At 40.7% G+C, this 12596-nt stretch overlaps 1 protein-coding gene across 10 annotated transcripts in view; it reads left to right on the top strand.

Annotated features, from left to right (window-relative positions):
* Window positions 1-8258: 8258 nt before the first annotated feature.
* Window positions 8259-12596, top strand: part of LOC118994137 (WASH complex subunit 2C) — a 77380-nt gene continuing 73042 nt past the window's right edge. For 5 of the 10 annotated variants that reach the window (XM_037056695.1, XM_037056697.1, XM_037056700.1 and 2 more), the window contains exons 1-3: window positions 8263-8356; window positions 8439-8567; window positions 9394-9558. In XM_037056695.1, the coding sequence (XP_036912590.1) occupies window positions 8345-8356; window positions 8439-8567; window positions 9394-9558 (306 nt within the window). In that variant the 5' untranslated portion in view covers window positions 8263-8344. Of the gene's footprint in view, window positions 8357-8438; window positions 8568-9393; window positions 9559-12596 lie in introns of those variants that run through there. The other 5 variants (XM_037056701.1, XM_037056699.1, XM_037056696.1 and 2 more) reach the window with 4 other exon arrangements.

The following is a 12596-nucleotide window of genomic DNA, read 5'->3' on the forward strand; positions in this document are numbered from 1 at the left end:
ACTCCAAAGCCATGTGGCACCTTCTCATGGCCTACTGGCAAAGAGTTCTTTCACCCTTTCTCCAGGCAAAGTCTCTCCTGCTTCCCAGGCCACGTGGCCAAAGGGAATACTCCAAAGCTGCGTGGTCCTCTTCTATCAGAGCTGCAGGGGTCTGCAGTCTGATCAAAACCACATGGTTCTTTGCTCCACCAGAGCTGCAGAGTGAAAGGTCACCACTCTGGCAAAGCCGAGTGGTGATTCTCTGCTAAATCCACATGGTGGTTCCCTCTACTAAAGCTGTAGGGGTCCCCACTCTGGGGAAGCCTTGTGGCTCTTTCTCTTTCACATGGCTGCAGGGGTCCCCACTCTGCCAGAATCACATGGCTTTCTCTCTACACTGCCACAGCCACGTGGTTCCCTCCAGGTATTTTTAATTTTGATAATAGCATGTGCTAGTATGGAGGCTGGGCAAACAGTTACCCTCATTGTTTACCACTGGGAGTTGGAGAGCAATTTAACATATCCATTGAAACCAAAAATTTGTGTACATGTACAAGGAAGTACAATCAAGCACATCCTAGCAACATTACTTGGTGATATCACAACACTGTGATAGTGAGATATTAGAAATAATCTAAATGTCTGCCAATGGGAGAATGACTAGATAAATTATAGCATGATTTACTTTACAGTTAAAAAGAATAATTTGAAAAAGAGTAATTTAGTTTCATTTATGATAATATGGATAGACATACAGTGAATATTTAAAAATTTACAGAATAGAAGATAGAGAATTGGTTTTTATGTGTAAAACTACATAAATCAGTACAATATATATGTATACACACAGAGACACACACACACATATATATATACATATATATTATATGTGTATGATTTAGGTGTATAAGTAAGTATACTTGAGATGAGGTGAATTGTAAAGTCAGTGGTATTGGCTTAGGGGAAGAATTTAGGTTAGCAAGATACAAGGAATTTAGTCTTAGTAGTACATTCTGATTTTACATTCAAGGAAATTATTTGTGTATTATTTGTTGAATGAGTCTGATCAAGGATTAATTTTTTCCCTCTGATTATGCTTACCTTTGCATGGATGGCATATTTGCTAATCTAAACTGGCTGGACCTTCAGGGAATGGACTGCATGGGCACAGACAGTTTACCAATCATTGCATATGAGGATGTATGATCTCTCCTTCTTTTTCACCACATAGTATTCACCAGGTGCCAGAACCTTAAGGTGTGAAAAGGGTCTGCTGTACTGGGCTGTGAACTAATGATGGTGGTACCCTCTCCTGAAAATAGCAGGTTTTTAGCACCTTGTTAAACAAAGGTGTGTGTCTGTCTGCTGGGAAGTTTTCCTTTTATGTAAGGAGACTGGAAAAATTATACTTTAGGTAATGTTCAGGGACACAATGAACCCTGCAGCTTCTAGTTTGTTAAAGCTCTTCTGTGACCCCCTTGAGCTATCCACTTTCTGAGATCTTATGTGTAAAATGAAGAAAAGGAGTATCCTTTTTCACTTTTGCAACCCTGAGAAACTTATTTATACCTCTGCAAGGTGTTTCCCCTGCTTTCAGTTCTCTTTATGGTCTGGCAAACAGACTTTATTCCGTTTCCCCCTAGTCAAGGATATAAATACGTGTTAGTGATGATTTGTATGTTTTCTCCCATGTCTCAGAGCCACAGCCTCAGCAACAAGTAAAATACCCCTGGAGAAGTTTGCTCCCTTTTGAGGAATCCCCTCAGATCTGCATTGTAACTGGGAAATCATTTCACAGGATAAATTATTCAATCTGTTTATAAACAGGTTTGTTTGTAAACAAATCATACAATCTGTAAAGTCTGGCTGATTCTGCAGTATGTCCACTGTGCTCATGTCTAACATATGGAGACCATGAAGCCCCTGCCACAGAAATAGGACTTAATACTTCCTTCACAGTCTTGAGTTGAAGGACCTAATTACTTGCTCTCACTTGAGGGTGTGTGGGATTCAAATATATGTCACCTTGCCAACCCAATAGTGAGGCAGATGTGATATTATGTTAGTATTGGTGCTGCCACCAGAAAGATTCTCCCTTCTTCTACCATTATCCCTAAACTAAACTCTTTTGTCTATAAAGTTCAACCAAACTAAGCAATTGCAACTGGTATTGCAACTGGGATTTATGGTATGTATTTTCAGTCCTCTGTCTAACTGAAGCTCCATAATAGATAAGCAAGGCTTTGAGCATGTCTTGGCTAGGGCATTCCTTTCTTGATATGGAGTAGCTGAATTTAAAAAGTCTATCAAAAATATATTCTTGTGGCACAATAATGGAACACCACTGCAACTGCTCTTGACAACAGGGAATAATTGACAGTAGTCTGGCTGAAGTAATACTACAAAACCATAGGGCTCTAGATGTGTTAGCCATCCAACTAGATGGTATTTAGGAAAGAGATGTTGCTTCTATGTCAACAAATCAGTTAAAGTGGTAAAAACAGCTTGAGGTTCTGAATCAGTACATTAAAATCTTAGAACTGACAAAACACTATCCTATAAATTGGGATTGGGCAGAGTTATTTAGTTGACTGGCTACAGGAATAAACACCTGCCTTTATTCTATATTACAGGCTTTAATCATATTGGGGTTTGTGATTATACATACTTATGTGTCTTACCACGTGAATTGAATGACTACCAGCCACAATACAAATAATGATAAACCACTGAGACCATCTGCACACAAAAATTTTTGATCTGAGAACTATGTGACTTAGTTCTGCTTTTGATGCTCAGGAAACTTCTTTCTCTCCTACATGGGATATGACATTCCAGGAATGAGACTTCCTGGCAATGGATGAACAATGTGGCTTTTTTAATGGTGCTTCCTAATGATTAAACATTGATGCTCTCTAAGGAAAAATCTCATTCCAAAAAAGGAAATATTTTTTAAAAATAGAAAAATGGAGGTACCATTGTTGAAAGAGCAATCTATAATGGAGCTGAGTGGCTTCTAGGAAGCTGAGCTAACATACCTCCTTCATGTGAAACTAAACTTTTGAATTGAGCTAAAGCACAAATGGTTACATCTTTTTTTCCTCTTTAAAGATTTTATTATTTTCAGAGAGAGGGGAAGGGAGAGACAAAGAGAAGGAATCATCCACATTAGTTTGCACACCTGCAACTGGGGAACCAGCTGGCAACCCAGGTATGTACCCCAACTGGGAATGGAACTAGCAACCTTTTGGTTAACAGGCTGCCACTCAAACCACTAAGCCATACCAGCCAGAGCCAAAAGGCTTCATCTTGATACAAGTCCTGGGACTGACTCCGCATCACTGAACTATATGTTGAAAGAAGTACAATTTTCACCTAGCAATAGACATAAGCAATTAACCTTGTATAGTACAGTAAAGGTCCAGCTATCGTATAAAACAGTGGCTAATCATGTGGTTCCTGGCTCTGATTCTTTACTGATTTTCTAACCCTGAGTAAGTTACTTATACTACCCATGTCCCGGTGTTCTCAACTATAACCCTGGGATAATAGTGCCTACCTTATGAAGTAATTGTGAGAATTAAATTAATTAATATGTATTCAAGTATTTGTTAAACACTGAGCACTTCATAAATGTTAGCTATCAAAGGGAGACAAATATTTAAATAAATAACAATACAGTGTCACACTTCATGGTTAATATTTTTACAAAGGTATAAAAAAATTGAGGGGGCAATTAAACTATACTTGGGACAATCAGGAAAGACTTTCAGAGGCTAAAACAAAAAAAGTCCAAGAGTTGGACAAATAAAGGGCATAGGAGAAGTGATAAAAATCTATGTTTTTAAAGAAATTTAGACTTTTGGCCAAGATGGATGCATAGGTTGAAACACTATGCCTCCCCGCACAACCAAATTTAAGGACACCATAGATCTAGAAATAAAGACACAACCAGAACAGACAGAAAATTGAACTGTACGGAAGTCAACGAACCATTCATCCAGACTGGTAAGAGGGGAGGAGTTGGTGGTTGGCGGAGAGGGGTGGAGGCAGGAAAAAGCGGTGGTTGGCAGACCCAAGTGTGCAGGCAGCACGGGGCTAGAGGACTCCTAGCAGGGAGGAAATGATCAGACCCAGTGAGGCCAGCAAGGCCACTGGCTGACTGCAGACACACATTTGCGTGCAGATAAACCAGGCAAAAATGGGCAGTGAGACAGACTGTGAAACCCAGGCCCCAGCAATGGGAAATAAAGCCTAAAAGCACCAATTGAAAACACTTGTGGGTGCCCTCGCTGGTGTACCTCAGTGGATTGAGCATGGGCCTGTGAACCACATGATCATGATTTGACTCCCAGTCAGGGCATATGCCTAGGTTGCAGGCCAGTTCCCAGCAGGGGACTCACAAGAGGCAACCATATATTGATATTTCTCTCCTTCCCTCCCCCTCTAAAGATAAATAAATAAAACATTTTTAAAAAGCACTTGTGGGGATTGAGGTGCTGGGAGCGACTCCCAGCCTCACAGGAGAGTTCGATGGAGAGACCCACAGGGTCCTAGAACATACACAAGCCCACCCAGATGGGGACCAGCCCTAGATGGGCACAATTTGCTTGTGGGAAGTGGCAGAGGGGACTGAAATCCAAGAGACAGCAGAGCAAGCGCCATTGTTCCCTCTCTGACCTCGTCTCCACATACAATATCACAACACAGCAACTGGGTTGACTGGGTTGCCCTGCCCTCGTGAACACCTAAGGCTCTGCCACTCATATGTAACAGGTGCTACCTGACCAAAAAAAATGTGGCTCAAACACAAGAACAAACCAAAGCCCGAGGGCCAATACTTTTAAGTGAGCAAGAAATAGCCAACCTATCAGATGCACAGTTCAAAATACTGGTGATCAGGATGCTCACAGAACTGGTTGATTTTGGTCTCAAATAAGATGAAAAAATGAAGGCTACACTAAGTGAAATGAAGGAAAATACACAGGGAACCAATAGTGATGGGAAGGAAACTGGGACTCAAAACAATGGAGTGGCCCAGAAGGAAAAAAAATGACCAACAGAAAAGAATGAAGAAACAAGAATTCAAAAAAAGTGAGGAGAGGCTTAGAAACCTCCAGGACATCTTTAAATGTCCTAACATCTGAATTATAGGGGTGCCAGAAGGGAAAGAGGAACAGCAACAAGTGGAAAACTTATTTGACCAAATAATAGAGGAGAGCTTTCCCAATCTGGCAAAGGAAATAGATTTCCAGGAAATCCAGGAAGCTCAGAGAGTCCCAAAGAAGTTGGACCCAAGGAAGAACACACCAAGGCACATCATAATTACATTAGCCAAGAGTAAAATGAAGGAGAGAATTCTAGAAGCATCAAGAGATAAGGGGACAGTCACATACAAAGGAGTTCCCATCAGACTGTCAGCGGATTTCTCAAAAGAGACCTTACAGGCAAGAAGTGGCTGGAAAAAAAGTATTCCAAGTCATGAAAGGCAAAAATCTACATCCAAGATTGCTCTATCCAGCAAAGTTTTCATTTAGAATGGAAGGGCAGATAAAGAGCTTTTCAGATAAGGTCAAGTTCAAGGAGTTCATCATCACAAGCCCTTATTATATGAAATGTTAAAGGGACTTATCTAAGAAAAAGAAGATAAAAATATGAACAGTGAAAGGACAGCAAATTCACAGTTATTAGCAACCATACCTAAAATAAAAGCAAACTAAGAGGACAGCTAAAACAGGAGTGGAGCCACAGAAATGGAGATCACATGGAGGGTTAGCAACAGGGGAGTGAGAGGAGGAGAGTGGGGAGAAGGTACAGAAAATAAGTAGCAGAGATGGTGGGGAGAACAATAGACAGAGGGATGGCAAGAGTAGTGTGGGAAATGTAGAAGCTAAAAAACTTAGGACACATGGACATGAACAAAAGGGGGAGGTGTGAGGGGGAGGTGGTGTGCAGGGTGGAGGGGAATGAAGGAGGGGAAGTGGGACAACTGTAATGGCATAATCAATAAAATATATTTTAAAAAGAAATTTTATTTGTCAATTATAGTTGACATACACTGTTGCATTAGTTTCAGTTATACAATATAGTAATGAGACATTTATATAGTTTATAAAGTGACCACCACTATATGCCTATTATCCACCTGTTACCATATGTAGTTAATATGATATTGACTATATTCCTTATTCCATATATTACATTACTGTGACTTATTTTATAACTGGTAATTTGTACCGCTTAATCCTTTTTTTTTTGTACCGAAAAAAATCCCCTTATTTCACCTTTCTCACTCAAACCCCAACCATATCCAATCTGCCAACCGACAGTTTGCTCTTTGCATCTACAAGTTTGTTTCTGTTTTATTTTGTTTGTTCATTTGTTCACATATATTTGTCTCTCTCTCTTTTAGTTATTTCACTTAGCATAACCCAATTAGGTCTATCTATGTTGTTGCAAACAGCAAGGTTTCTTTCTTTCTTTTTAATGGCTGAGTAGTACTGTTTAATCTCACCATGTGGCAAATGGAAAGGTTCCTTTGTTCCTTTCTTGGATGAGTAATAGTTTAATGCTCTCCATATGCAAGGCACCAAGCTAACTATTGTACAAGTGTCATCACTTTTACTAAGGAAGAAATCTCAAGTAGGTTAAATTACTGACCCTGGAGCACACAGGAGTGGAAGTTATCAGGGATCTCTATTTTTAAAAAAATATTTTACTTATTTATTTCTTAGAGAGAGAGTAAGGGAAGGAGAAAGAGTGGGAGAGAAACATCAATGTGTGGTTGCCTCTCATGTATCCCCTACTGGGGACCTGGCCTGCGACCCAGGCATGTGCCCTGACTGGGAATCGAACTAGCAACCCTTTGCTTCACAGGCCTGTGTTCAATCCACTGAACTACACCAGCCAGGGCTATTTTTTAAAAATATTATTTTATTTTTGTTCAATTACAGTAGTCTGTGTTTACTCTCCACCCCAGCCGAACCCTCCTTCTTTCCTTGCTTCCTCACCCCCTTAGTTTTGTCCATGTGTCCTTTATAGTTGTTCCTGAAAACCCTTTCCCCCTTCTTCTCATTATCCCCTCCCGCCTTCCCTATGGTTACTGTCAGATTGTTCTTAATTTCAATGTCTCTGATTATATTTTGCTTACTTTTTTTTCTTTTAATCAGGTTTCAGTTAGAGGTGAGATCATATGGTATTTGTCCCTCACTGCCTGGCTTATTTCATTTAGCATAATACTTTCTAGTTCCATCCACACTGTCACAAAGGGTCGGAGCCCCTTCTTTTTCTCTGCTGCAGTAGTACATTTACATTGACTAAATCTACCATGGTTTTTTTTTTTTTTTAATCAATTCATTTAGTGATGGGCACCTAGGTTGCTTCCAGCACTTGGCAAAAGACTTGAACAGACACTTCCCTATTTTTTAAAAAATATTTTATTTATTTACTTTTAGACAGAGAGGAAGAGAGAAAGGGAGAGAAACATCAGTGTGTGGCTGCCCCCCTTCCCTCTGCATGCCTCCTACTGGGGACCCCGCCCACAACCCAGGCATGTACCCTGATGGGGAATTGAACCAGTGACCCTTTGGTTCACAGGCCCATTCTCAATCCACTAAGCCACACTAGCTTGATAGCATCTTGGTTTTTAAAAGTGAGTTGTCTGTCACTGGAGGGGTCTCAGAACAAGGAACTTAGAATAAGTATGACACAGACCAGGTCACGGAGCACTAGAAAGCTGGGAGAATTGAGGATGGGCTGCTGGCAGGGATCAGATTAAAAAAGGTTTTTGCCTGTTACATGGTTAGACTGGATTTGAACTTGGGTGTAATACTCATAGAGAATAACGAATTTTAAGCAAGCCCTACACAGTGAGTTAAAACCCAGCATGGCATCAAAACATGATGATGGCCAGACAGGGCCATCATTGCCTGTTTACTGAGTGCCTGTGTGCCAACCCCGCGACAAGCAGCGAACCAGCAGCAAGAAACAGGCGTGACGAGGGAGGGCTCTCCCTCTGTCCATATCCCTGAAGTCTAAAGCCCCAAGTACGGCTGTTCCACACAAACTCCTTTTGGAAGCAGGCTTTTCCACCTAAGTCCTACTGCTGATATGCACGCAGGCGGATGCATGCCCTTTAGCGCCCCCTAGCGTCAATACAACTCTCCACTAGCTTCCTAGTCCTTTGCCAGCTACAAACTTTCTAACTACAGCTGCGACTGCGCAACTTCCTAAGGGCGGTGCCACAGTCAAGTCACGTGCGGTTCCGGTCACGTGCGGCCTGGTCACGTGAAACCTGGTCGCGAGTAGGGAGACTCGGCTTCTGGGGATCTCCTCTCTTGGGCCGGTGCAGTCTTTACAGAAGAGCATGGCTGGGACGGTGAGGGCTGCAGGCCCGGGTAGGGCCTGGCGGGTCCGGGTCATTGGCCTTCCCGAAGTCAGCCTCTTTTCTTATCCTCCAGCTTCAGACGAATCGGACGACCCTGAGCCAGGAACGAGCGCCGGCTTCCGATCCCGTGTGGGAGCGGCCCTGGTCAGTGGAGGAGATCCGTAGGAGCAGCCAGAGCTGGTCGCTGGCAGCGGACGCAGGCGTGAGAGGCTGACCCCAGGGACTGGGCGGGAGGGATGGGTGGGTTGCCTTGGGGGACGCTCTGCCTGCGAGTGGGAAAACTGGAGCCCAGATTTGCCCTCCAATCCAGACCTTCCATTGCCACCCGTCTACTTAATAACACATATCCCTACTCACCTTCGAAAACTCCACTGTGGCAGGGCCCAGGTTGAAGGTGGGCCTGTCGGCCTCGGACCGTAGTGCTTCCACTCGGACTGTGATCTAGACGCAGGCTTCTCTTTCTGAAGGGGGCAGATAGATTTTCCCTGCCCTGTGGGTTTGCTGTGGCACCAGTGAGGCGGCTCCATGAGGGACCCTGGACTAGTGGGACTGTAGACAAGTCAGTATATGGTTAATTTTTTTCCCCCAATTTTTTTATTTAATTATTTTTCAAGTACAGTTTTCTGTCTATTACCCCAACCCATCCCGTATATGGTTAATCTTGAATGGGGTCCTTCAGGTGGTGACCCAGGAAGCTCAGAACTGTGATTGTAAAGTCACGTAAGAATAAGATTTTTTAAAAGTAGTGATTTGTTATTTTACCCTTTGTATGTGACCCCTGTAGAGTGACAAACAGGACTTTAAAAATTCCTCCAGAAATGAAATAGCAAATGTTTATTGACCATTTACCATTGTTTTGACAAGCTTTTAAACATTTTTTCAATGCCACTTGGCCTTACTACTGACAAAACCAGCATCCCTTGTACATTCTAGCATTCACACACAAAGGTGAAAGGAAATGGGCTTTTTGTTTTGACACAATTGATGCATGTAATATTGATACTTATGTATCTTTATTTTTTAAATAGCTACTACAGTTTCTACAGGAATTTTCACAGCAGACTATTTCTAGGACCCATGAAATCAAGAAACAAGTGGATGGACTAATTCGGGAAACTAAAGCCACAGATTGTCGCCTACATAATGTCTTCAATGACTTCCTTATGCTGTCCAATACCCAGTTCATTGAGAATGTGAGTTACTTAGTTACATCAGGCTTAAAAATAATGCTTTTTTGAGGTCTCCAAGAGTCATTGTGATATTGTGGGACCTATTATTAATTTGCCTTATAAATTTTGATGAAAGTGGTGGTTCTTGGCAATTTAAGCTTCTTTCTCTAGGGTTAATTCCTTTTTAAAAAATAATAAAGTTTTTACAAAGTTTTTTAAAAACAATGATAAAATTAGGTTTTTATCATTCTTGTCTTTCTCATTCCCTTTTTAGTTTTGAGAGTAGTCAGCAGTTGTGTTGAATTGCATGGCACTCAAACAAACCTTGTTGTGGCATGTTCTGTAAAGAGAACAGAAGACCCACCAACATGTGACTAAACTTACTGATTGTTCCATTATGTTCTATTAAATTATAAAGGCATGTATGTATTTGCTTGTAATATTCTTTTTTTAAAAAAAGATTTTATTTATTTATCTTTAGAGGGGAAGGGAAGGAGAGAGGGATAGAAATATCAATGTACGGTTGCCTTTTGTGAGTCCCCTGCTGGGGACCTGGCCTGCAACCCAGGCATGTGCCCTGACTGGGAATCGAACCGCGATCGTGTGTTTCACAGGCCCGCGCTCAATCCGCTGAGCTACACCAGCCACGGCTGTAATATTCTTAATTAACATTTTGTTATGAAAATTGAACCTGAGCTGTAACACCATGTGTAATTTTGTCTATATTGCATTTCTGTTAAGTGCTAGGTCCTAGGAATACATACATAAATTATGTAGAGCCTCTCCTTACAGAAGGTCACAAGGTTCCATAATAGTGTAATTCTAGAATAGAAAGGAGTAGGGCTTGGAACACAGTGAGTGGAGGTGAGACTCGTAAAGAGATGAGGGTGGAGAGAAAGGTTTTAAACTGATCTATATTTCTCATAGGGGGACTAACTTCCTGAGTATTAGCATTAATTAGTCTGTGAAAGAAGATTAACAAAGTAGGCTGTTCCCTAAAATTGTTAGATGTAAAGTAATAGAAAATACTTTCATAATTGCAAGATTTTAAAAAGCCCACGATTCTGAATTCTTAAGAATATACCATATATTGTTATACAGGTATCTTATGTAGTATGTCTGTGCATTTTTAAGTAGTTCAGGTTGAAATGCCATGACTAGCCTTTTGAGGAGGGAACTATACATAAAATAAAGATCTTAGAGATTCCTTTACCAGTAAGTTTAAAATATAACAAGTATTCTAGTAAAATCTATAGTCATATTCTGGTTGCCTACACAGATTATCCCTGCTTGTTCCTGAGCATCTTTCTCACTGAAAGAGCTAGTTTACAGGATTCTTGTCTTTACTGGTATGTGCAATCCCATCACTTTTTCATCAGGCTGAAGTTGGTGTCCTTTTAAATGTGTATACTTGGTCTCATTCTGCTGGGTCAGGCACTTGGTTCTTCTCTGCAGTCAGTGTTGCAGCCTTAGACTGGGCAAGGAATAAAGTCGAGAGGTTTCTTTTTTGCCCAAAGAGTTTGTACCAAATTGGCCCTGTATTGGTACCAGACTGATACTTGGGTTGAGGGACAGCATAAACTTCTTTTTCTGAATCATAGTCTTCCGGTTTTCTTTTTGGCTCTTCTTTTTTGTCCAAGTTTTCTTAGATTGTGAGTTTTCCATGATCTAGGTTTGTGTGTGTCTTGTTTTTATTGATTTTTTTTTGGTAGTTGCTTTTTGTTTCTTTTTACTTCTTGGATTCCCATTTTCCATCCATCCATCTGTTCTTTGTATCTCTTCCCTTTCAAGTCTGTAGCCAAAGTTCCCCTGTGGATGAGTCTGGCCACTGCCAAATTTAACTGCCTTGCAGACCTGTATAATATGATGATGTCGAGAGTACACCTAAAACTCTCAAAATACCTACAGGCTGATCTTATATTTGGCAGTAATTTGGCTCTTTATGTATTTTTTCAAATCTGACATTGGTACTCATGTATAATAATTCTGGCTTGAGTAATGGTGCCATTTAGTTTCATGGTCTATTAGAATGACATTCAAAGTCAGGTAGGTTTCTGAGTTTTAGTAATTAATCTCAGAGGCAGCTACAAGATTGTAAACTGCGTTATGGAATTGGTGAAACTGAACAGCATTCAGGACTTTGTAGGGCAAGAGAAATTAGTACCTTTAGTAAAGGCTTTGGAGGAGAGTCTAAAGGTGGAGAAATGCTAATTAACAAAATGCTTCAATGTGTTAACAGAAGGGGACATAATTCTTAATAATTAATCTTTTAATTTAGGAATTTTGTCTTAAAACATAAATTGACCTAGTTAATAACTTTAGTAGCATTTCCCAAGATTATAATTTTACATATGTTGATGTGCAGCAAATTTCCCTAACTGAATCAAGCCCCATATTTTTGCTGTTTTATTCCTTGGGCTCAGCACAAACCTGGTATATAGGGACTCGGTGAATATAGGGACTCATTTTAATGAATGACTGAAAGAACACATAAATGAAAAGGAACAGGGCTATGTATGTAATCTGTTTAGAAACTGTTGTCCCTGGTCCCCTTCTCTCTAATCCCCCAGCTTCACCTCTTACCATGTCTCCTCAAATGAGGAAAAGATTCTTTGAGTGGAAATACCCAAGATATTTTAAAATTCTGGTTACCTGATTTTAAAATGGTCAAAAAACACATGAACCTGTGAGTGAATAAGGGTGGTGGAAGTTAGCATTGATTATCTGCTGTGTACTAAGTACTTGAGATGCACAGTCCTGGTTACTTTCAGAATTTTCCATGGGTTTTATGGATTTTCTGGTTGCTTTCTTAGATGTCATGTTTGACTTTCCAGCTGCAGGCTATTGATGTCTTGTGAGGTAATTTTTACTAAGAGGCAGGGGAAAAAAAAGTAGGGCGTTGGTGCTGTTCAGACTTCAACGTGAATCTCTGTCTTTTAGGGAAAATGGTCTCGTTTATTTATTGATTTTAAAGATTTTATTTATTTTTGGAGAGAAGGGAAGGGAGGGAGAAAGAAAGGGAGAGACATACCAATATGTGGTTGCGTCTCACGTGGCTCCCA

The sequence above is a fragment of the Sturnira hondurensis genome, unplaced genomic scaffold (genome assembly GCF_014824575.4).
Source record: "Sturnira hondurensis isolate 20B ecotype Veracruz unplaced genomic scaffold, ASM1482457v3 Scaffold0009125, whole genome shotgun sequence".
Taxonomy (NCBI): Eukaryota; Metazoa; Chordata; class Mammalia; order Chiroptera; family Phyllostomidae; genus Sturnira; species Sturnira hondurensis.